This window comes from Caloenas nicobarica, chromosome 1, assembly GCF_036013445.1.
Source record: "Caloenas nicobarica isolate bCalNic1 chromosome 1, bCalNic1.hap1, whole genome shotgun sequence".
Classification (NCBI taxonomy): Eukaryota; Metazoa; Chordata; class Aves; order Columbiformes; family Columbidae; genus Caloenas; species Caloenas nicobarica.
In genome coordinates, this window is record NC_088245.1 from 153,272,858 (window position 1) to 153,297,965 (window position 25,108).

The 25,108-nt window shown below is 39.3% G+C and overlaps 1 protein-coding gene across 5 annotated transcripts in view; it reads right to left on the reverse strand.

Moving 5' to 3' along the window:
- The window catches only part of ARHGEF7 (Rho guanine nucleotide exchange factor 7), a 146,622-nt gene that overhangs the window by 49,176 nt on the left and 72,338 nt on the right, over positions 1-25,108 (reverse strand). For all 5 annotated transcript variants that reach the window (XM_065626876.1, XM_065626879.1, XM_065626874.1 and 2 more), the window contains exons 7-12: positions 21,201-21,295; positions 20,786-20,881; positions 12,647-12,769; positions 2,433-2,571; positions 1,481-1,540; positions 99-245 (exon numbers count right to left, since the gene is read on the reverse strand). In XM_065626876.1, the coding sequence (XP_065482948.1) occupies positions 99-245; positions 1,481-1,540; positions 2,433-2,571; positions 12,647-12,769; positions 20,786-20,881; positions 21,201-21,295 (660 nt within the window). The remainder of the gene's footprint in view (positions 1-98; positions 246-1,480; positions 1,541-2,432; positions 2,572-12,646; positions 12,770-20,785; positions 20,882-21,200; positions 21,296-25,108) is intronic.

Below are 25,108 nucleotides of genomic sequence, written 5' to 3' on the forward strand. Positions count from 1 at the left end.
CTCTGAAGCATTTTGTTTATTTCTGCTGTATAATGATTACAATTAATTTTATTATACTCAGAAAGAAAGATGGACAGTAAATATGAAAAGGACATTACCTCACTTCCAGCGCACTGAATCATGACCTGGGACATGTAAATCACATTGCCAAGTGTTTTAATATCCTCTCCCTCCCAACAACGGATCGCTTCTGTCAGTATCTGTAGTTCAAGTTCTTTCCGTTTCCGCACTTCTTGACATTGTGCCTAACAAACATAGGGAAAAACACCACCTCCATCAATGCCATCAATTTGGAGCAGGTTAAGGGTAGAAACACCACTACAGTTGCATTTACTGTAGTACAGAGAAGACAGCATCTAACCTGAAGCATTTTCATTTAGGTGACTATAACCAATATTTCTTATAAAACTAGTTTTGCTAACTTCAACATTATTACTTTCCCTTTCAATACACTGGCTTCAATTACCACCCCAAATTCATAGTCATAGCTCTGTTTCTCAAATTTCTTCTTCCTTTACATTTTAGATGTCTGTACTTCCAACCAGAAAGGGCTGGGCTCAGCAGAAAAGAATAACACAGCTGTCACAAATACACTTGACTACACAACAAAGCACCTTTCTTGGATAAAAAGAGCCACGCGAATTGTACAAACTATGAGTGCGTATAAGCCTGTGTTTCTATTTTTATTAAACGTCTCCAACCTGCTCTATTAGCTATACACATATTCATTTGAACTTTTCTCAAAAAGAATTGTTTCCTCTTGTTTGTAAAGTACCCAACAGAATGGGATCCCCAAAACTCTTCTGAACAGATAACACCAAATTTTCTGCTTTAAAAAATAAAAAAAATAGATGTCAGCTTACCACCAGCACACATTCCTAACAAGAAGCACAAAACATTAAGTTTATTGTAACTGAGAGCACATTAAGTGTACGCTTGTGGTAGCTGCGGTGTGGGGGCTTTTTTTGTCTGTTTCTTTTGTTTGGTTGGTTTGCTTTTTACAGATAATATCAGACAGCTCATCTGTCCAAATTAGGCTTCCTGCTCCAATTACTACTAGAAGTTTTGTATCTTCGGAACCTCACTAGCACTTTCCCCTTCATCCTCTCCCCCCTTGCTCCAACACCATTCCCTAGATGAAACGCACTTTAGAAAAAACTCAGAAAATATACTCAAGTGTTGCAAAGAAGCCCTTCTTCACAACACCAGTTATGCTAACTCTAGTAGAAAGGGAGATGAAGCACAAGCGAGAGGACAGACCAAGAGGTGCAGAACGCTCATGTGGCTCTTACATCAACAGTCTATTTGCCATAACTCCCCAGCAAATTACCATCCTTTGCTCTGCCCAAAACAGCATCAATTTCCAGGCTTTTAAAAATTGCTTATACTAAAAAGCTTAAGTTTTTTAAAGCAATAGGAGGGGGATGATATTACAAAATATTCTACTTATAATATATAACTTATACTTTATCACTCTTACAGAAAGATTTTTGAAGGCAGTCATGGATTTTTGAATATCTGGACGATCCGGATGATAATCCTAAAAGCAACAGAGAAAACATACAATAAAAACTTTAGTTCTAGCAATATTTATAAAAAATTTGTAGAGGCTTAACTAAAAACAAAGAAACAATTCTGTAAAACAGAAGCTGTAGATCTATCTGCTCTCTTTTCAGAGCCTTCTTATTCTTGTATCAAGCACTGGTGGCTTATAGTAAAATTCAAGAGCCACTTATAACATTCCTACTTATGCCTGAAATAGAGCCAAGGAAGTTTGACAAGACCTAGTGGACAAGAGATTTTGAAATCCTAAACGGAAAGTGTTTATTTTAAAGAATTTTATTAGGCATGTTAGCTTTGTCAAACTAGATTCCTTACAGACTAGTATGTTCCATCATTGCTGACTGACAAACCAAATTGTGTGACAAGAAAAAGACCCAAGTGCTTTCTATTTCTATCCCTCCTTCACACTCCAAAGAAAATCCAACCTACAGAATGCAAAGGTGGAAACAGTAGCTCCTCAAACATCTTCCTATATTGGAAAGACCATTTTTGGATGGTTTTCAGTGGAAGTCAAAGGGACTGTTTTGGTGACATGCTTGACACACTGAGGTCCTGAGAAGCAGCACTCCTTGCAGAAGACAGAGTAGCCTCAAGCAGTATGCAGGAGACACATTCAATGTCAAGTCAATAAAAGATCCTGTGCAACCGTTCTAGGAGTGAAAATTAGCTCCTCTGGCTAGTTTTACCTTAAACATTTAGCTTTTACAGGAATTTTTACTGAGTTTTAAACCATTGGAGCCCATATTTTTGAAGGCTGATGGAAGAGCAAATAAACGTAATTTTGGGTCCCATCATGTTTGACATGTACCTTTAAAATAATTGTTGTCAAATCATCATTAAGCTGGAACATAAATGCTGATAAGATATACCTCCATGTGCCTTTCAAGTTCTTTGAGTAACGTGGGGTATTTATCCAGACGCATAAAAGGTTTGCTGAGGCCTGTGGTCAGTACAAGGATCCCAGGGCTGTTGGCACCTTTCATCTCCATGAATTCTCCTAGCTCCTCACTGCATACACAAGATATTTGAGCAAATTAAGATCAAATTACCAAGACAATGAAAACTACATTGGATACTTCAGTCTTTCATTCACAATGAAATCTGCCAACAAAACAAAAAGCCAAATAAATCAAAAAGTAATTCAAGTACAACTTCAGCGCTGTGAGCAGTTTCTGCATTAAATAAAATACGTGAACAAAGACATTTGCAGATTTGGGGTCCATCCAGGGAACAAGAGACATAGGATCAAACCCACCATTCTAGGCAACTGATGCTCAAAGACAGCTCCAAACAACAATTACAGAATAAAGCCATTTGAGCTATGTAGTATTACTGAGCCCTTTCTTCTAGTAAAATGACACGTAACCTTAGAGGTGGTTTACACAGGTAATACACAAGCATAGAGGTGCTTATGGCTTCATACTTAACTAAGTGTCAATATTTTTAAGGTGTCAGATACTAATGGGGAGACACAGAATGTTTCTGAACCTTTTTTCCTCCTACAGTTACACGTTTAATGACCTCACCTTACACACCCAAGGTGTTACTGCAAAATGATCAACTAACCAGTAGCCACACAAATGGCACAGCACAGCAGAAATAATTACTGGGCAATCTATTATAAAACGAGTTTGGGTTTCACTGGGGGTGTACTTACACAACACATTTGTTTTGACAGCAAAGCTGCTGTCAGCAATCCATGCTCTCCAAATACCATGAACTGCTACTACCCCCATACACACAGTTTTTCATATTTGAATCATTGCCAAGAACTGGCCCAGCCCTTCAACTTTTTACATTAACTCAGTTAAAAAAGCAGCGCATCCTGGGAATTTCAGGTCACTTTGCTATCAAGGAAACTTAAAATAGCTACATCTTCTGCTTCCTTATGAAGCAGAGGTTTCAGAGGACTACAGTGAGGGACAAGCTTTTCTTGAGATTAAATGACTGGGAATAAAATGAGTCTTCTCTGTGGGGGAACTAAGGTATGGCAGCATCTGGGCTGATTTCCAGGCTTCAGAAAATACAAGTTGCAGAAAAACTTGGGATTCTAAAGACAATACCTAAATAAAGGAAATTCAGAAAGCCACTCATTAGAAACATAACATCATCTTGCATTCAAGCTGTGTCATTCTAGATGTCTGCAGATGGAGTTGCTCGTGTTTTGAGCCTGTGTTGTAGTAAATTAACTAGTTCTCCAGAAAACCCACAATAAAACAGCTATTCTCACGTGACAGTCCTGTAAATTCTACTCTGACATATCCTGAAAGACCTTACTTTCTACTGATTAACAGCATTACACTCCTGTAAGTCAGAATTACTACTTAGAATTTTTCTTCCCCTCCTTGGTTATTGGCATAGTCTCATTTTTCAAAGGAAGCCTTAGCCAGCTACCAGATTCAGTACTTCTAGAATGTGTAAAAAAGTGCCAAACACCAAACAGCAATAAAGAAGGAATGATTGTACGTCATGGCCACATTAACAAAAAGGGAAGGGCAAGGATCTCCAAACCTAGGGTATAGAGCTTCCATGCAAATGTGAAAGCAAATCTTGACCTGGTCAATTTCCCTAAGAAAAAAGCACCAATAAGACACTGCCATAATACACACAATTATCTGTGAGTCATGCTACATAAAATCACTACATAAAGACAAAACAGACCTCCCTGCCTCCCTCTCAAGACACACACACGCTCCTTCCCATGTCAGAAGTGACACTTAGGTTTATTAACATCATTTGTCCAAATAGATGAAGAGAGTAGAATAAGAACATGAACCATGACCTTCCCATCCCAGTGTAGGTGCTTTACCCACCGTCCCACCCAGATCTCTCTCCTCCTGGCTGCTAAAGCTTCCCCAAGTTCACAGAAGGTGCTTTTCCGTACAGTTGACTTCAATGTCAACTTGACTTCAGATTAGTTAACTGGTATTTACTTACACTACCTTGACTAAATACACTAAGCACCATTTCTGAATTATCATCACATCACCTCCTTCAGAGTGCTTCACCCCCATTCTGACCTAGCCCAGGCACTCCTCGGTGCACAGATTTCCGCAATTCCTGCTGTGCACTCAACTGCAGAGTCAAGAAAGCGGGTGAGGGGACTGCCCAACACCCGCTTTGCATTTTAAAGATGCAAAGAGAGGAGCTGGGGACCCTTGGGAATGCCCACAGCTCTACCAGGCAGCCCTTGCTACAGTCCTCTCAAGACAGATGTGTCAGCAACTGCAGACCTCCTAAAATCAGCTTGTGACATGATCAGGTTTTAGCCAAACTTAAAACCCACTGGAAAACCTTCTACAGTACCTTGAATGGAAAAAATTATAATACTGCAACACAGATAAATGTGAATACTTTCTAAGCTTAAACATAGACTCAAGAAGCTGGCCAACTCTGAATATCTAGAGCCTGAAGACCCACTTTGCCTTATGCTTTCTCAGTCACAGCCCTTACTCAGCACAAAAATCACACCAACTTCAGAACGTGACAAGTGATTTGGTGGCACCCTAAACAAGACTCAGGATTTTGACTCATACTTATGTTTCAGTTTTACAGCCTTACCAGCTACTCAGTCACTGAGGATTCAAGCTAATTCACTGGAACACTAAGCTGAATGGTGACACATCCTCTTCTCCTGACTCATCTGGAAGCAGCTGTTTCCAGCAAGGTGATGGGGTGGACAAAAGAGGGTATGGCACCCACCTTCCAGAGGAAGCTTTACCACAGCTCACCTGAGAAAGCCCATTGGTCTCAGGGCACTGAGGGGTTTTAAATTTCAGCTCACTGTGTATATGACACTGATCACATGTACGCTACTGCTTTTCTTTTGTTTCACCCATAAATTCTCTCTGTAACTACCTCCACCATGCCAGCATCCAAGTACCTGTCCTACTTGATATGTATCTCCAAGCCAACGTTTAAACTCATTCTTTGCATCTTGTTTGCTCCAGTCAGATGCACAGCCTCTGCTGTTTATCAACTATTCCCTTTACACATTATCTGCTCTTCTTCCCCATGTGCATGTTTACGCAGCTTTTCTCCCCAACAAAGCAGCACGTTTTACAGGATGTGCCAATCGTGAATACCACAGGCCGTTCAATTTAACATTGTTCTGAACAGTGTTGATTTTTTCCTTTAGATTGCAAAGACACAAAAATCCTTATTCCTAATTACTTTGGCCATCTCCACATTGCTGGGTGCATACAAATGCACTATATAAATGGTATTTGCTGAGTTATCCATTAACACAATGCCTTTTTTTAACTTAATGTCTCTACAGTAGAATGAACACTGGTTACCATTTCACCCACATTCACATTTCTAATTTTCATTATCACTGTTCCAATGATTCTATTATTTCTTCCTGATTTCAGCATTATGAAACAGATGTGCCTGAAAACAGGAAAACACTCACTGTAGCCCAAATTAAAATTGACCACCTGGAAACCTGAAATAAAGACCTGGTATTATCTTGTTTTCACTGTCTACTCTGCAATTCCTTTAAGTAAAGGCAGTCTACGGTTATGCAATGTAGCAGCAGTTACCAGGCCATTCACTGCTCCTTGACACAAGATACTTGGCTGTTTTATCACCTCCCTTTACTAATCACAGGATAGGAACTTATACAGCAAGCTTAAACCTCAGCTCACTTGAAATTGACACAAAGTCCCGAAAAACACGCTTAGCAATGGCATCATCAGGAAGCCTTTTCCACCGAGCAGCGTTAATAGGTGTAATTAAAACTGACTGATGTAGTTTTCCTCCCAACGTTCTCAAGAGGACAATGTTTTCTTTCATACACTCCAGTGCTTCCTTCTCACAAGTTCTGACATGCCAGCTTGTTTTAACTCTAGTACAAACACACACATACAGATTCTTTTGATACAATTGTACCCCAAATTTTGCCCGAGCGGTTCTATCACACAGACCCCATTAGCAGTCTGCTCAGGCTATATCAACCTGCTACCTCTGCAGTTTCATGGACATCACATATTTGGCAAAATGCACATTATTTTAGCTCAAAGCTTAAAGCGAGTGTCCTTTATTTATTGACAAAACCCAAATACAATACAGAACATAATGGAAAGGTTTACTTTCAATGAAATATGGGTGGGCAAAAATACTGTTTGAATATGACAATAGTTCACAACTGGGTTTTTTAATTAACAGCAGCTTAAAAGTCTATGTTGTTGGCTTAAGAGCACAGCTGCTTTGCCAAAGACAAAGGCTCTTTCATGTCACAATTTCAATTGATGCCTGCAAGTACCACACGCTCCTAGGCAGTATATGCTAAATAGAACTCTGGTCCAGAGCTAAGCAGTTTGGGTTTTTTTAAAGCATTATTTATCTGAACAGGAAAAACTTTTGAACAGTGAAATCATCAACTTAGTCTCAATTGCCTAAATAAGCAGCTTTTCAGAAAGAGGCAGCTGAGATTTGAATTCACTACTCGAGCCATTTCACAGAATAAAATGCAGAGAAGCATACAAAAGTGCCGTGCTTCATTTATCCTGAAATCTCAAGCTGAAGAGTTCTCCCCAGTCCACGACAGAGTTAGTTCACAGCTTGAAATATTGTAAAGGTCACCATGAAAAGTGTCTCTAAGCCCTATTAATATAGCGAAATCTTCCTTAGTACAGCTGCCTCAAAAGCTGCAAATCAGACTGGGGGGAGGGAAGAAAACAAGTTCAGATGTGCCTACAGTAACAAAAGAAGAAAAAAAAAAAAGGCCATTTAAACTTGAGGAAAGCACACCTGGCAACTAAAAACGTTTATGTTTAAAATTACAACTTACACTTCCGAAGCAGGTCTCTGTTTGTAATAGATGGAGCAGGAGCTGCCGCTGCTGATGGGTCTGAGGACTCCACACAGGCACCGCATTTTGCCAGCACGGTGGCACCGTTCGGCTCAGCAACCCCTCAAACCCGGCTTTTCACCTCCCAGTGCTCAACCTCCCAGCCCAGCTCCTCTCCCAGGGACTGTTCTCCGTGTCTGACATCAGCCCGCAAGCCTCGCAGCCTCCGGGATGCGCCCAAGCTGGGGAGGCACAAAGGGGTTTCCGACCGGAGCCGATCTCTATTTCCACGCTCCAGTTACTCAGAGTAATTGTGATGTTTCAGCCCCGCAAATTTTAGCCAGACTGCTCGGTCTGTGATACAAGTGCAGAATATGCTTGGGACACGTTATCAAAGAGAACAGGAGAATCTAGCCAAATTAATGCTTGAACAAGCAAAGATTTGTGAATAGCTTGCTTTCAGCTGAGAACTGGCTTGACGCTTGCCACTTTGCAACAATTAAAAAAAAAAAAAAAAAAGGCAGGCATATATTACTGTTTTTTGGCTATGTTTTAATCAAATTCATTTTTCTTTTGGAAACATTTTTCTTCCCTTTGTTTCAAAAAAAATACATGGTGTTGTTTAAACCAAGTTAGAAAGCTTAACCCTCCCCTCAATAATTACATACTTTATGCTGATTACATTGGGTCTGTACTCTCCATACTTCCTCAGAAGAGTTTTATGTCCACTGATCAGTGGGGCACGTTAAGACTTTTTTTTTTTTTTTATGTTATCCGCCCTTCAGTGAGTTCTATACTCAAATACCTTTCCTCTTGTCGTTTTGGACAAAGTCCACATAAAATCCCAGCCCTAGCTCCTGCCTTGTCTTTCGCTTTGCTGGAGTTTCTCCTTACACTGAACTTTGTGGCTTGTGATCTTCTCCAAACAGTAGGGAACTCCTGGGACTCCTTACTCAGTTACCCATTTCTGGACTCTGTATCCAACCGGGTTTTTGAATTTGAGGGAAATTTGGTTTTCATGCCTTAAGTTGCTCAGCCTATTTCTTCTCTTACTGGAAGGCAAGCGTTATGTCTATGAGCAGAAGCATACAAAGGAAGCAATGCTATTTTGAATAAACACTATGCCCTCAAGGCAGTCCTGCTCTCACCAGCTAAGAAAAATTCTCTCCTAAAAAAATAATACTGTATTATATTGGATCACCTGCCCTTGGACACGAGCAGGGATTTTCAAACAAAACTATGGGATATTAGAAACTGATAGTTCATAAAATAGAGCTAAAGAGGTATGACTGTTACGAAATAAAGTAAATAAAATAGGGATCACGTATGGTTGCGCTATAGCAATGACGAGAGAAAGGAATAAGGAGAATGAGCCAAGAGGCAGCGGTGGAAACGTGCAAAACACTGAGCTCCATCAGAGCCACCACCCAGCGCTACCGGGCAAACCCCAGCTCTATCCAGCAGCTTAAGACACAATTAGAATACACCATGACAGATCTGAGGAAAAATGACTTAGTTCTTAAAAATTTCACGCCTCATTACACAGAAAGAATTTTAATTCTGGAAAAAAAAATACGATGGCTCAGAAACAATTCCCGAGACAAAAAGTACCCACCAAATTTCAAGACTCTATAAAATTGGAGAAATTATGTTGAATACCAATTCCTACACCTGAATAAAACTTTCAGTGCCACAAGTGGAACCAAGAAGAGAATCTGTTCCCAAACTTAACAGATTTTTTTGTTGTTCTTATTGTGATTATAAGAGGCAAATACAACCTCAGAAACGTGCAGTTCTGGAACCTGAACTCCTGTATGGGCTGTATTAGGTTTTATTCCCATTTCTGCGTATTCACATACACTCAGGTCTCTAATGCTATTCAATAGTTTGACTACTAATAATTAACATACGGAAATGAAATATGTTTGCAGCTTTGAAGACTGGAACGTGAAAAATATTTTATTCATTAAGTAATATAATTAATCCTCTTTACCTCCAACTGTGTATTTGTATAAATACACACATCTATAAACATATATATGCACACATCCCCTTATTTTGTACTAATTGAATTAAAGACTCCCATGTTGCTGCTATGACTGATCAAGAAGCAAATGACAAAGAAGTAAAAGAGGAAACACAGGCTGGCATTCATACTGAATGGCATTTAAAAAAAAAGAGGACAGACATTCCAATTGAAGGCCCCTTTTAAATCTCCAGTACTGTCGTTTAGCATTGACTTCACAAAAATGGTATTAAAAAAAAAAGTTTTTGACCAGAAGTCCAAAATAATTCTAAGTTAACATCAACTGGTTTTATTTATACGCATGCAAACACACACCATCTTTACCACGTGTCAACAACATTTTAACAGGCACTACAACATTGCTGTTACACTGATCTAACCCGTTAAAGAAACAATATAGCTAATGCTTCAAAACACAGCCATTTTCCTTCAAGTTGCTTTTAGACAGTGTCAGTAAAAACACAACAATAAAACCAGTATGTTTTATAGAATGTAAAAAAACAAAATAGAGGTAACATTTCTGAAGTTTCATCTCAGGCAATTATATAGGAAATTTTTTGTTTCTTTTTTGTTGGTACAGTTCCCAACAAAAGTCAGTGAACTTAATAAACTGCAGAAAATGCTGACTTTGTGACATAAGAATCTGACTTAAAATTATCTATGTCTTTTTGTAGAAAGGCTTTCAGAAGTATAGTTAATGCCTATCTGTTCAGTTTATGAAGCGTGCAGAGTTCACAGCAAGAAATAATCTGCTGTAGACAGTAAGAGTTCATGTTCCAAATCGAACAGCTCCAGACTGTTCCTTCTTCTCTTCTCTCTGCTACTGAATAGCACAGTTGTTACAAACACGATACTTAAATCCAACAATTCAGCAAACGTCTATTTCTCTGCCGTATTTTTGCTGGTATTAACACACATGTAATGCTTTTGGACCTTCTGGTAAAACTATACTGCAAAACCAGCCAACAAATCACCGCTGTTTCTTAAAACTCTTCAACCTCAGTCTTTGACATCTCTGAAAAATTCCAGTTCAATATTAATCTAGTATTCACTGCAGTATAGTTGTTTCATTCTTATTATTACAATCATGACTACCGCAAACCTCTCAGTAAATTTTACATCAAGGTTTACTAAGGAAGCTTTTACACAATAAAAACGTTTCAAATAAGTAGACAAGGAGAGAGTTCTTAGTATTTCCATTTTCTTCATGCCTTCAATCAGTTTGTTATTCTTGGCAGAAAAGTCTTGGTTTTCCCTACCTTTAAAACAATGTAATTAAAAGTTTTCTTGCATTCTGAGAGGAAAAAGGTTCAGAACTGCTTAAAGCCACCTGCTGATTTCTTCATGGCAACTGTCTCAAGCAGAATTTTTAGTCAAGCCACTTGCTACCAACAGCAACGGTGTTCAACAGAAATGAAGGGCTTAGAAAAAAAAGTTGGGATAATTAAAAAAAAAAAAAACACGAACAAACCAGCATTTACTTCTGTTGACTCATGCCTGGCAACACAATAGCATTAAACAGAAAGCCATTTATCACAACTTAACTTCACTTGAGCTATCTCTTACGAACAATACAATTGCTTTGAACCTACTTCCATATTTGTACTACTTAACTACTCTATAATACTTATATTGACTCCACCAGAATCTGATATCAAGGCAACTTTACAGACCAGAAGTCGGTATTTTTTTAAGACAGCCCATGCCCAAAGCAACACAGAAGAGATGTTCCTCTTCTCCATCTGCAGAACAAATAGCTTTCCTTCCCTCCATTTCTATCACGGTTTCTCAGAAATGGCTATTCCCTCTTTTTTCCAAGAGTTCTGAAAGTTGCGATAATATTACATAAATATCTCCAAATCTTAAGAGATGTAGATGATCACTTTGCTACTACTTGCCATCTTCCATCTATAGATTAAATCCCAGACCTCTGTATGGAAAGAGCATAAAGGTACAAACAAGTCTAAGCCTAAGAGTATTAAAAACTCCATTTACAGAAAGCATTACTAGAAGTAGGCCATTTGAAAGAAAACAAACACTAAGGGGTTTCATCAGAGCATTTTAAATGTATTCTGTCTTGTTTAATTTTAATTTGTCATTGCTTCTGACGAAAAAAAGAATCCTTCTGCTTAAATTGCAACATCAATATGCAGCTCGATTTTTCGAAGTGGGGTTGGAATACAGTCGCACGTGTTACTAGCAAAAGCGATAGTTCAGAGTATTAGGTGGCTAGAAATTTTTTTATTTACACTATTATGAGTAAAGTTCACAAATTGTCACATATTGTTGCTGTTAAAACAAAATGTGAGCTCTTAGAAGAAGCTAACACTTTAGAAAACAACTCAATTATACTGCTCTTCGTTTAGGAAGACCTAAGAATACTCAAAATATGTTTACTTTGGTCCATCACAAGACGACAAAAAAAGGCAAGGAAAAAAGCAAAAAGAACAGATATTCTGCATTTGTCCTATGTCTAACCTTCAAGAGAAGGTCATGGTTCTGTCCTGCACCACAAGCAAACACAAATAGCCCCAAACTAACAGTTGCTGCATCAAGTGTTCATCAGGAGAATAGATAGGACAGGTTTGTGAAAGCAAAGTTATTCAATCAAATTCTGGCCTCAACTCTCTTCCCTCAAGGTGATACAAGGCATCTTCTGTGCAAATTCAAGGTCAGTCCCAAAGCTGAGTAACTTCCATCATCTTAAATCAGCATCCTACTTCTTACGCACAGGAAATACAAATTTTGTAAACTTGAAAAGCTCACACTCCTTTCATATCACTTAAAAGTAAAGCTAAGCGTATATTTTTATAACGTTAAGTACATGCAAACGTACAGGCTTTTACAGGGCTAAGTTACAGTTCACCAACTGTCTACTAGTAATCACATCAATTACACCGTAACTCCACAAACTTGTTTTGATCTTGACATTTTTTTAAACAAAGATGACAGACAGTACAGTTTGTACTCAGAGTCCAGCATGCGGCATTCTTTACATGAGAAAATGCTCGCAAATCGTTGATAACACACTGCCAAAAGTGACAAGCTGGTCCAGATCACATGGAACAGCTTTGTGTTGTGGGGTTTGGCTTGTTTGTTTTTTGTTTTGCTTGCTGTGTGTGTTTTTTAAATACATTTTTTTTTTCTTGAACAAGCTCTACCGTACCAAATACATGTCAAAAGACCCATCACAGCTTTACAACACAAGTGTATTTTATGCAGTTTTTTTGTATCAGACTTAAAAGACCGCAAAGTAAACGTACCTGTGTTCTGTGAGAACATTTACTGCTGATGGATGGTTGGCACAGTAGGCAAGGTATAAGCTTTTCATTTGTGGCATCAAATTTAGAAAACATCCTCCAACTCTCTGCTGAGCTTCAGGCAACCTAAAAACAGAGTAATAAAGATTAAATTACTGTAATAATTCTATTATTCTAACACCAACCAGACACAGAAATAAAGCCTGGAAAAGCAGTCTATGCTGTTTGTTTTTGGTTTGGCGTTGTTTGTTTTTTACATACAATCAACAGATAGTTTTATGTTGTCACTGACCAGCAACGATACCTTTCTCTTTCTTCTTTACAGCTTCAACCCTGTAACAGTCAGGCCTGATTATGCAAAACAGCATTGGCAGCATATGGTACATATCTGTAAGACGGTCATTGAGCAAATTTTTTTTCAAGAATTAGCGGTAATTAGCACCTTCTTTAGGAGTCTGGTTTTCTATCAACATACCTATCTGTCTGAACAGTTTACTATCCACTTATATATGTCATGCCAAGTCTTAAAAGCAGTATTTCAGCACTTAGACAAAAACTGGATGGAACAGCAACAGGATTGTCTTCCTCTACCATACACCAGAGATGATAGGCTTAAAATATTCATTAAAAGATCGAAGTACCATATTAAGTTCTTATAGCACAAATAGAAGCTAGTTACAGTGCTGTAACCTGCTGGTTTTCGACAATTGTCACTCATCTTGTTTAAGGACCATAAAGCATTTTTATGTCGGTTTGTAAGCAGGGCAAGAGTGCTGCTTTACCACCATCAGTACAGAAATACTTCCTGTAACTCATACGTTCTTCATCTTTCAAGCTCAAATGCAACAAATTTGCTAAGCAGTGAAGGAAAATTTCACAGTTCTGTTCAGGAAAGGTTATTTTGTTTAGCATAAAATGGTTCTTAAATAACAGCAGTATCAGTGACTTCAGAAAAAAAGATGATTCAGCAAGAGAAACAGTATTTAGAACAAAAGCTTACTTTCACACAGTCTTGGTGAACCTAATCAGTTTTGATCAGGTTTGTCAGCAGAATATACACACGTTTATTCACATTAGTAAGGGAGGACAGGGTATGAAGAAAGCTAAGATGAATATAAACAGTGTATTTTTCAAAAGGTTGTAGCAGGAACTGTCATCTCAAATTGCAGTAAGAAAATATTTGGAGTATAAATATCTGAAATCGGCTGTGTGGCACCAGCTTAAAACTGGTACGATCAGCAAAAAGTAAATGTCTGACTTCTGATTTGCATCTGTATGAGCAGGGGGAGGAAAAAAGCAACTTTTCCAGTCTTATTCTTAGTATCTCCTTAACCTGCAGACTTCAGGTGCAAATAAAAGCACACTTACATACTTTTTTTAGATCTAAAAGTTTTCAAGTTAAACACAAACTGATGGAAAGAAGAACCTACTCTAAGCAGCCATGCTTCCTTACTGCTGCCATAGCACCATTCTCAAAACCCAGAATGCTTCCTCTGTGAGAAAGAAAAAACTGGACAATCAAGCAAACGACATCGTAAGGGTGTCAGAAAGGATGAAACCCTATTATTTTCTACAGAGCAACTCCCACTTGAGGGGCTAAGCCCCTTCAGCGTTATATGGCCAATAGCCAGCTGTATAACCCACGCTGAAGTTAACCAGAAGGGACAGAGTCTTCAGCAGTCCTAGACTACAAGCTTGTCCTTGATGCCTTTTCTAAACCTATTGTACAAAATGTGCAAGGAGATGAAATGTTCCAATTTCTCCATGTATTTCCTCTCCTTGCATAAAGATTGCGTCTCCCAACGAGTCTTTGCTTCAGTCTGTTTGCAAAATGAGACAAACAGTGGATTTTGTTTTGTTATCACCCATGTAATTATACTCTTAAAACCAGTATTCCACACTGCTCTAAAGCCAGATGTGTCCTCAGTAAGTACTCAGCAGACATACTGCCAAGCACAGTCAAAGGGTTTCATGCTAACACTGGTTCAAATAATTCTCTCTGGAAGAATATTGTTTTTATTAAAAAATATACATTTTTTTAAAAAGTCAAGATTTTCTGCAATTGTCCTGAACATGTGCATAAAGTCTCTAAACATCGATATTCACTGTATTCGCTCTGAAAAAGTGAGATATACTCCAGTGAACTCCAGTAGAAAGAACAGTTCAGCTTTCCAGGACAGCTGCTCCTCCAGGCAGGGGATGTTTTCATCTTGCTCAAGCACAGTCCTCTTGTCCCACTCCATTGGCTTGCTCACAAGGATTAAATTTCGAATTTCAAAACTATAAATCTGTCTCTTACCAAGCTGTTCAGCTCCCCTGTACAGTGTGGGAAGACCTAACCAGTATGAAGCCAAAATTGATTGTACAGGTGTTCAGAACACCAGGCAGAAGAAACACGCTTCCATATTTGAAGGTAACAATCATTATAGACACACAGAAAACAGCAGCTGAATCCCCAGCTAGCACACCATGGCAGATAGAATCATAGAATCATTTCAGTTGGAAGAGACCCTCAGGATCATTGAGTCCAACCATAACCTAACCTAACTCTAGCACTAAACCATGTCCCTAAGAACCTCGTCTAAACGCCTTTTAAACCCCTCCAGGGATGGTGACTCGACCACTTCCCTGGGCAGCCTGTTCCAAGATACACTCTGATCACATTATCAGTGCTCCTTACATTAAAGTCTAGGGTCCATATTTTATTGTCTGCATCCTTCTTTCTCTTTCCAGAAACGTTCAAATTCTGAAATCAATAGAGTGGCTGCTCTGGCTGGTTGTTAGGGGAAAACCAGGAGCATTCCCAAGCACGCGATTCTTACAGCCTTGCAAGCAGTATTTCCTGCCCAGCAGCTGGTCCCCTTCAATAAATCTAAGTATGAGCTAACAATACGTTCTTCAAGGAATAGATGCAGCAAAATCCTCGAACTCTGAAGACATACTCAAGGCATATAACTCAGTATTAAGTAATAAGAGAAGCCAATAAGCAGTTGCTGAAAATGGTTAAATTGTCTTTCTATGCTGTAGTGCTGAGAGTGAATTTTCGCTGTTTGCACCAAGCAGACATCTGTGTCTTCTCAGTCTGCTGTTCTTTTAGCAGAATGAAAGACTGACATTATTCTCTTTTACATGTTGCACACGCATTTCAACTTTATACTGCATATTCTTGTTGAATTAAGATGATTAAAAGACTTTATGAGGGGGTGGCAACTCATCCCCTTTGACTTTTCTAATCCATGCATTAGTTGCAAGTGTTTTACTATTTTTAGAGGAGCAATTAATAAATTATCTACCTCCTTTTAACTGTTGGAAAAAAAAAATTAAAGTCTATCACCACATTGCATAAACCTTTCAGTAGTTAACATGTTCGGTAAAGAGCATAGTTATTTTACAATTTATTCTGAAGTTGTCATCCGAATATTCCTTTCATATTTGATACTTCAGTTAAAAAGGAATTGCACATGAATATTCTATTTATACAGATATAAATTATAATAACTTCAGTTATAAAAAGGCCAAAGCCATGTTTTGATTCCATTTACAGAATTAGAGAACCATAATGAAGCCTCTGCTGTTATACACATGCTAGAGGCATCATCACACGACTGCATCTAAACTACCTAACTTTATCTGCTTGTTGGAGCTACATCCGATAGCTATCAGTCCTGTTTCTTCAGACTTAAACCAAGTTCTCACTGTATGGCAATTTAAGAAAAAAAAAAAAACCCTTGTTGCTCAATCACGCTTACTTTTAAGATTCTAATCAAAACCAGCGATCAGAACTGAACTAAAGCTAGACTGGCAGTTGACAGAGAAATAATGACATTACAGAGTATCTAATTATGTCCTACAAGTTCTAAAGAAATGTGCCTTAGTTTTGTTATCAGTGGACATTACAATGCGATGAATCCAGACAAATTTAAACACAGACTAGCAGAGGCAATTTTAAAAGAAAAGTCAATAGCAAAATGTAATCAGCATTGTATGTTTTGTTTTTGTAAGGAAAAAATCAGGTATCCATAAATTTCACTTGACTGTGAGGTTACCATAAGAGTGTCACGCAGCAACCTATGTCCCTATATGTATTTGTGTATAGATAAACACAGACCTGCAGAACCTGCCACAAACTGGAAACTTTCCATTATCTGGGTGGCATTTTCTGCTCTTCCCCATCTCCTCCCACAGAAAGCTGAATCTCCTGCCCCTCTCTCAGCCTCTTGAAGGAGCTGGAGCATCAATGATAAATTTGCTATGTTTGCAGGAGGTCAGTACAGAGAAATGGCTTGAATGTAAAAGCTGATGGCAAAGACGACGCAGAACAAGTGAAGGTCTGCAAAAATTATAAAGGGATAATTGTGATTAACAACTCTGCACAAATGAAGGCCCTATGCAACTTATTCACAATCCACCACTATGATTTTCAGTTCTCTCGTCACAGCCACACCTTTCACTATTTGTCTGTTTGCCTGAAAACAAATGCACATATTAACTGTTGTCTGAGGGGTAAGGCAATCTGACAACACTATGTTCAAATTCACTTATGCTGATAGCCTCATTTCTGTTGATACAATAACCAAAACCAGGGGGCAATACCAAGATAAACCCTTAACAGACTTAATTAGTATCTGCACTCCAAAACAAAACCTGAAACACTGATTAGTTTTGGATTACATTTAAGCAATCTCTGTCTCACACCCTGACCTCCTCCCCGCCTTTTGTTTTTTTAAATTCCCATTCCACTCCAGGACCATCCCAGAACATGAAGCATCTGCTTGCACCCAAACACAGAACAAGATAAACAACACAGTTACTGTGAGTGCAAGAGCAGCGACATGAGGGAAAGAGAAGGTAAAACCCAGCTATGGCTATTATGGCACAGAGAGGTAAGTCTGTGATACTCCCTAAAAGACAGCCAGAGCCCTCAGTTTGCCACAGAGGGGTTGATACCCAAGCAGTCCATGCAGGCTGGTGTCACCAGCCAGCCTGTGTGTCCCCCCTCACTGAGGAACACAGCCATAGACTGACAGCTCCTATTCCTGGGTGAACAGAAGAATTTTTTTCTGGGAGCAGGAGACACCTGTTCAATCTCCTGCTATTATACAATAATACCTAAAGAGCAATATTTCCACCGATAATCTAGAGCAGCCCAGAGATGACCTGACAGACACTGACTTTGTTGGTTCAGAGACTCCTCTGCTGCACGAACCACAGCAGAGCGGAGCTTTGGCGCTGGATCACAGATCTGGAAAGACACCCAGAGCACTTTCTGTCTTTGAGAGACCAGCGCATGGAGCGCTCTTGCTCTGTTTACTGTCAGAAATCCACCCTTGTGCAACCGAAGACACCAGCGGCATCCCTCTGCCTTGTCAGTTACAGCTTTTCCCCATCCATCAAAGCGCATTTGATCAGTCAAAACCCACACTTTTGAGGCAGACCAGCAGAAGATTCTCACTGACTGCTAGTTAGACTCCTTTCATATGCCGCTTCTGTTTGGTAAATAAAGAAGTCACAAAGGTAGCAGTTAACCCCAAGCAAACCCATGGGGTGGTGCCCAGCACCCAGGCAGGCAGAGAAGTGTCATCCCAGAGCTGTGACAGATGGAGCAGCCCACAGGAGCACCACAGGGACACCGCGACTGAGGCCAACCCCGACACGTCCACAGCGGACAAACCTTTAGCAACACACCAGAAGAGTTTTAAGGTTGGGGGTGCAGTGGGAGGGCTGCACGCCATCAAAACCAAACCACATCCTCAAACAACTCCTTCCCCCAAAACACACAAAAAGCCCACTACAGCATTATGTGTTCTGAAAACAAAACAAAAAACCCACAACGTTTAACATCGTGAGGATTAAACAAGCCAACAGGGCACCGAAAGTTTCTGTCACTGAAGTACATGCCTCTTAACATGTACATTAGTCAAGAGAAAAATCGATTGACAAACTGACTCGAGTGGGGTGTGGAATTCAAAAAACATTCAACTCTCATGCTCAGGAAGATGAATTTGTCAAGCAGCATCAGCTGGCAGCACCACAATTGGCATTTAGTCATCCTGACACGTCAGGTTAGAAAAAACACCACACTGGATGCTGCAGCATGAAGTGCTGAATGATGGAACTATAAGCCCTCTGCCAAAACCAAAATAAAATGATAAATCTATTTGCAGCCTGGGTGCTACTCTGAGTTTACAGAACAGGTTCACCGGCCATAAAAACACGGCAAAACGACAAAAACCAAGGCACCAGGGCAAGCATTCTTCTACATGATGGGAATTATGATGCATTAGATTCAGAACAGGAGGAATGTGGACACTCAGTTCAATACACTATGATGAAAATTAAACTGAAAATACAACTTGGCATGACCAGCATATTTATAAAAAGAAAATAACACAAAACATTTGCAGCAACACTTCAATAACCCTGGGGCATCACTTCCTCTGCCCACCTACTAGTGTCCATTATGTTCCTAAAGTATTACACAGCAATATTCCACTTGCCAGGAAAAAGAAATAAAGGACATGATAAGGTGCTCTTATATAGTTTAAATCTAAATTCTAAGTAAGCTTTCTGAGCTTGAAGCTACATTATGGTATCACATAATCTACATACCAAGTTAAAAAAAAGCTTGCATTAATATTTGTTTGAAGGCATACACTCTTCCACTCTTGTTTTTAAGACCACCTTAATCAAAATTTTTAAAAGATGACAGGTACTTCATTTCCCAAACTTCTGATTCATGAGAACAAAATAATGGTAACAAGAGAATGAGACAATAAAATGCAGTGACGAGAAGAAAGGAAACTTTTAAGCATGTGGATGAATGGTCATTCTCAGGGATTTAGACACCTAACCGATCAAGTCTAATTTGCCAGAAAGAATATCCTTCTTTCTCAAATGGTGTGGAAGAAAGGCCATTTCAAGAACGCTCCCGTTCCACTGCTGAATAGTCATCTAAACTACACTGCCCTCCTTCCCATTCTCTCCATTCCAAGTTGTCTAGAGGTAGAAGAAAGGGCAAGAAGCCAGGCGGCAGCAGGACACAGGATCCAAATTCAGCAGCAGACCCAGGCACACACCGCTGCCTCAGTGAAGACGCAGCTTGTACTTTGTCACGACAAAGCTTCCTCTTCACACAGAGCAGCTCAGAGGAAAAGAGGAGGGAGAAGTCAAAATAAGACACGCTGAGCTGATGTAAAGATCGCTGGTGCCAAAAGAGGTATTTTCTCCTCCACCCAAGACATTCATTCCTTCTCACAGCCACGTACTCCCAGCAGACTGAATCTTGTCTAAACCCTCTGTAGCAATTCAAATTACTGACTCGGCAGAACACAAGCAAATTTGGATTAGCAAGTTGCCTTAGCTCACCATGTGGTCAGACAAAACCAGGACACAGGCAAGGAAAAGGATGCAACTGAGTTCAGGAACAGGAACTACACCTTCAGTGGAGTTTCAACACTAGGAAATTGTTACAACAATTCAAATGTGATATGGTCACCTTTCTTACACCCCCAAGTGCTGAGGTATAAGCTGAAAAATATCCAGGTACCACTTCAACCTAACCTATGGAAGGAAAGGTGTCTTCATCCCCCTCATTCTGTGCTTCATGCTTCCTATACGGTACAAAATAGGCACTGAGGCTATCTTTTATTCAGATTGCTCTGACTATCCTGCATGCCTCTCCCAGCACATTTGGATGCCCACCATTGTTCAAGACAGAAGAATACTAAGCACAAGCATTTTCATACACCATCCTTCATCCAAGTCACCCCCTCCTCCACTGTTCCATCACAACGTAAGGTCCCTTCATTCTTTCTCTAAGAAAATACTTGAAATTCATGCTTCCAAAACGAAAAAACACCACTTCTGCTACCACTTCCCCAGTGGTACTGAATTGCATCTGGGAAATTCATAAGTTGTTTTCAAACTACATTAAAATTCCTACGTTTGCAATTGCATCCTAGAGCCAATACCTATCTGTACAAGCAATCGATGCATTATCCAAAAATCTATTACTGTACTGCTGTAGCAACTATCCTTAAAGTGAAAGGAACAAAAATTATGTCAAACAACATACATGACAAGTAAAATAATAAAATATTTGCTTGTTAGAATTTTACTTTATCTGGTATGCATAGTACTTACTTGGTGCATTCTTCTAAAGACTGTACGAGCATTTGTTGGAAAGAACTTATTTCTTCCAGGTTCCCCATTAAGTATGAAGTATTTGTTGAGTTTAACCTGGAGCCAAAGTAAATAAAAGGTGTTTAGGTTTGCAGTTATTAACTAATTGTGCTTTAATAAATCCTACAACCTTAAAAGAAAATGCTTACTGGTTCTTAGATCAAGAACCAGACTATTTCAGTCAGCAAAAAAACTGCATAAAAAGCAAGCCCTGTCTCAAGAATCTCACAATCCATACAAGAAAATGCACATTGACATTGAAATTTTGACCATGTAAACCCTTCCCAATACAAAAAAAAAAATCTCAAACTTAATTTAAAAACAACAACAACAAAAAACAACACCAAAAAAACCCCCAAAAAACACACAAACTCACTTTTCACTGGCTTGTAATGATCGCAGGTAGTTTGAAAGCATTGTTTGTAGCTCCTTAGCATATTCGTTTTCTGTTTCTAGTATATTTTGTAGCACCTACAATAAATGACAGTTGCTAATTGGTATTTTTTAAGAGATACTTCAAAATGTTCAAATCAATACCAGTTTTAAAGCATGAGAAAATTTACTTAGCACTAGGAAAACTTGAATGAGCGCTCCTACATTAAGAATTTAAATATTAGCAAGAAAGCTTTGAATGCTATACATCCATGAAATTCACAGGAAAAATCCCACCACCCACACACAATAAGCCATTCTTTAGCCATATACAAAAAAAAGTGGTAAGCTAAAAAGTGATTTCACTGCACTTAAAACTTTTACTGTAAAATTTGAGAGCTATAAAGAACGTTCTTCCAAAGCTAGGGGCAATTATTCCTCCTATGTACTTCACAACAGCCAAAGATCAGAGATTGGTAAAGCACAACAGAAGTTGTAAGATAAATGAACAATTAGTGTCTTTTTCTCAGCCTCAATTACAACACATTACAACTAATCTCACTAGCTAAGTGTTTACTTATTCAGATGCGCCGTTCTATCTAGAAGGTCTGAATATTAACAGATTTATAAGTATCAAGTAATTGCCAACTTTATTTGGCAATACGATTAGCATTATTGCATTTTTTTAAACGGGGCTGGCTAACCTTCCACTGGGAGTGCAATATACACTACCACAAGAAAATTACAACAGACTCTGATGCAAAGCCAAGAATTTATAAAATATAGCACACACTTGGTTTTTCGTTTTGTTTTTTTTCGTTGTTGTTTTGGGTTTTTTGTTTGTTTGTTTGGGGTTGTTTTGTTTTGGTTTTTTTCTCTGAATATAAATCAAACAACTGGAATACCCCCAAATATGTACAACAAAACATTTTACTGGGTGATGTCCCAGGAGCCCGCTTTAGGATATCCTTCAACATATTCACATCAAGTTCTACTGTGCTTCTAGTCAGCGACATATTTTTTTGCCTCCAAAAAGTTAATGATTTAGCAAGAGAATCATCAGAATTAAATGTAGTTCAATGAACGTAGCTGAGTTTTGAAAACTTTCTGCTGTTCACGGGTCGTAAACCACACCACAAACCTTCCCATTTTGCTACATGCCATATTTGTCAAGCCTACAGTAATATCTCATTTCAGCATTTATAGTAACAACTGTAATTGTGTCCATTATGCACTGTTGTAGTCAATACTCTTTCTTAGGAAATAAAAAAAGCCATTCATTCCTAAATGCAAACCTGATGAAATAACTTTAAATAGTTCAGTATGCCAACGAAGAATTCACTGTTCCTTTCATTGGTGTCATTGATTCTGCTTACTCCTTGAATGCTTCTATTCATTTGGAGAGAGGGAGAGAGACCACTTTTGAGTTCATTCTTTTGTTGGAAATCTGAATCCTGAACTGAAGATTAAAATGTCTCCATTCTCTGCTAAACACTATGACAGAAGAATGTCACAGGGAAAGTTATGGCTACTAACTAGGAATCTACAGCATAAAGTACAATATAGGCACACAAATGTTAGAAAAGCCAAGGTTTTCTCGACCACCTAGACTGAGGGGGGAAAAAAAAAAAACAAAACAAAACAGCGCTAATTAAACCCCATACTCTCTTACACATATATAAAACAGAAAAGTCACTTGTTAAAATGGAAATATAAGAGTACTTAGGATCCATGACATTCAAAACTGAACGCAAGACCAATCTTTTCCAACATGGCTTTTCCTACAAAAACCTCCCGGTCTGAAGTCATTACACAGCCATTAGTAGGGAAAAGGAGACTGAAAGCTGAGAACAAAACCGCAGTGTCCTGATGAAGCACTGAACAGCATTAAAAGACATTCAAAGATAAAAATCAACACATTTCCCAGAGATCTTGAAAAGTTGCACCACTGCTCCGCTTTCTTGAAGAGTATTTCCATTTTTTGCTATAAACAGCTGTCCGAAAAGCTTGAAAAAAAAAACCCCACTAGTTTCATGTTGGACACAACTTCATTATTCTTCTCCGCTAGTTCGGATTTTTGAGGATCCTCTTTGCAATACGGAGAATATGGGATTGGAGGAAAAATACTTAAAGGAGAGGGAAAAACAAACCAAAACAAAATCAGGAAAGCTTAAAAACTAGAATTAGCAACCTAGTAAATTACTGGAAAAAGAAAAATAAATGCAACTATAAATAAAACTATGCTACAAAGCCTATGCTGAGTACTAGATACACTTTATAGTGCTTTATGTTATTATTATAGTTCAGCATTACACAATACTTTAGATATACACAGTTTTAGACACCTCCCAAAATACATTAAATCTATTTTTTTTTTCTTCCAAGTACAGTTTCCACTGCATACAGCATTCTTTTGCTTTGAATATCTTTTCAAAAGAATAATCTTGATAACATAGCTCTAAAACATGAGTGCTGTGAAATCTCACATCCTTCCAGCTTGACTCACCCACCTCACCAAGAAGCTACGAGGATTAAATACTTGGACTGTCCCTTGAAGCGCTAAGTAGTCAGTATCGCAACTCAGTATTTTGCCACCAGGGCACCTTTACGTTCCTCACATCCACGTCTCACCCGCATGCTCTAATAATCACCTTTCTTCCCTTCCCTGCTTTCTGCGCGTTCTGGCTGCTGCAAGACCCCATGAGACCTCGAAGACCTTGTTTCCACAACTGCACCACAACATTTGCGCAGATGAGAGCGGGTACCCGAAGAGCAGCGTTGAAGTGGCAGCTTTTGCAAGCTGCACCGCTGATGAATGGCAGGCACAGACAACTGAGCTCATACAGCACGAGCTCCCTCAATCACACGGCGTGGAGAATTCAAGCATGGTTAACAATTCCGTCACACAAAACACCAGTTGTCTCCCTAAGGCAAAAAAACTACCACCCAAAAACGGATTTTAAAAATGACCTACATGAAGCTGATCGCCTTCCAAATCAGAGGGAGAAAAAAGCAGGTTTCACAGCTATAGAATCACAGAATGGTTGTGGTTGGAAGGGACCTCTGGAGATCATCCAGTCCAACCCGCCTGCTATAGCAGGTTCACCTAGAATAGATTGCACAGGAAGGTGTCCAGGCAGGTCTTGAATGTCTCCAGAGAAGGAGACTCCACAGCCTCTCTGGGCAGCCTGTTCCAGTGCTCTGACACCCTCAAAGTAAAGAAGTTTCTCCTCATATTCAGATGGACTCTCCTGTGCTTCAGTCTGTGCCCGTTGCCCCTCATCCTGTCATTGGGCACCACTGAAAGGAGTCTGGTCCCATCCTCTTGACATCCATCCTTGAGATATTTAGAAACACTGACAAGATCCCCTCTCAGCCTTCTCTTCTCCAGGCTGAACAGACCCAGCTCTCTCAGTCTCTCCTCAGAAGAAAGGTGCTCTAGGCCCCTAATCATCTTCGTAGCTCTCTGCTGGACTCTCTCCAGTAATTCCTTGTCCTTCTTGAACTGGGGAGCCCAGAACTGGACACAGTTCTCCAGATGTGGCCTCATAGGGCAGAGTAGAGGGGCAGGAGAACCTCCCTTGACCGGCAGGTCACACTCTTCTTAATGCACCCCAGGATATCATTTGCCTTCTTGGCCACAAGGAACATTGTTGACTCACGGTCAACCTGTTGTCAACCAGAAGTCTCAATTCTTTCTCTTCTACGCCTGAGCATGATCCTGTAGCACACCCCTGTTTTACGGGAGTAGAATGGCACTCAACTGAAATATCACATACTCCAGCAAAATGGTGATACATGTCTAATTTTCCTGGATCATGAGAAACTGAGAGATGAACCCCTTAAAACAAGCCCTCGAGAGGGGCAGTGTAAGGCACCACACAAGTACACCATATTTCGAGGGTCCTCAAA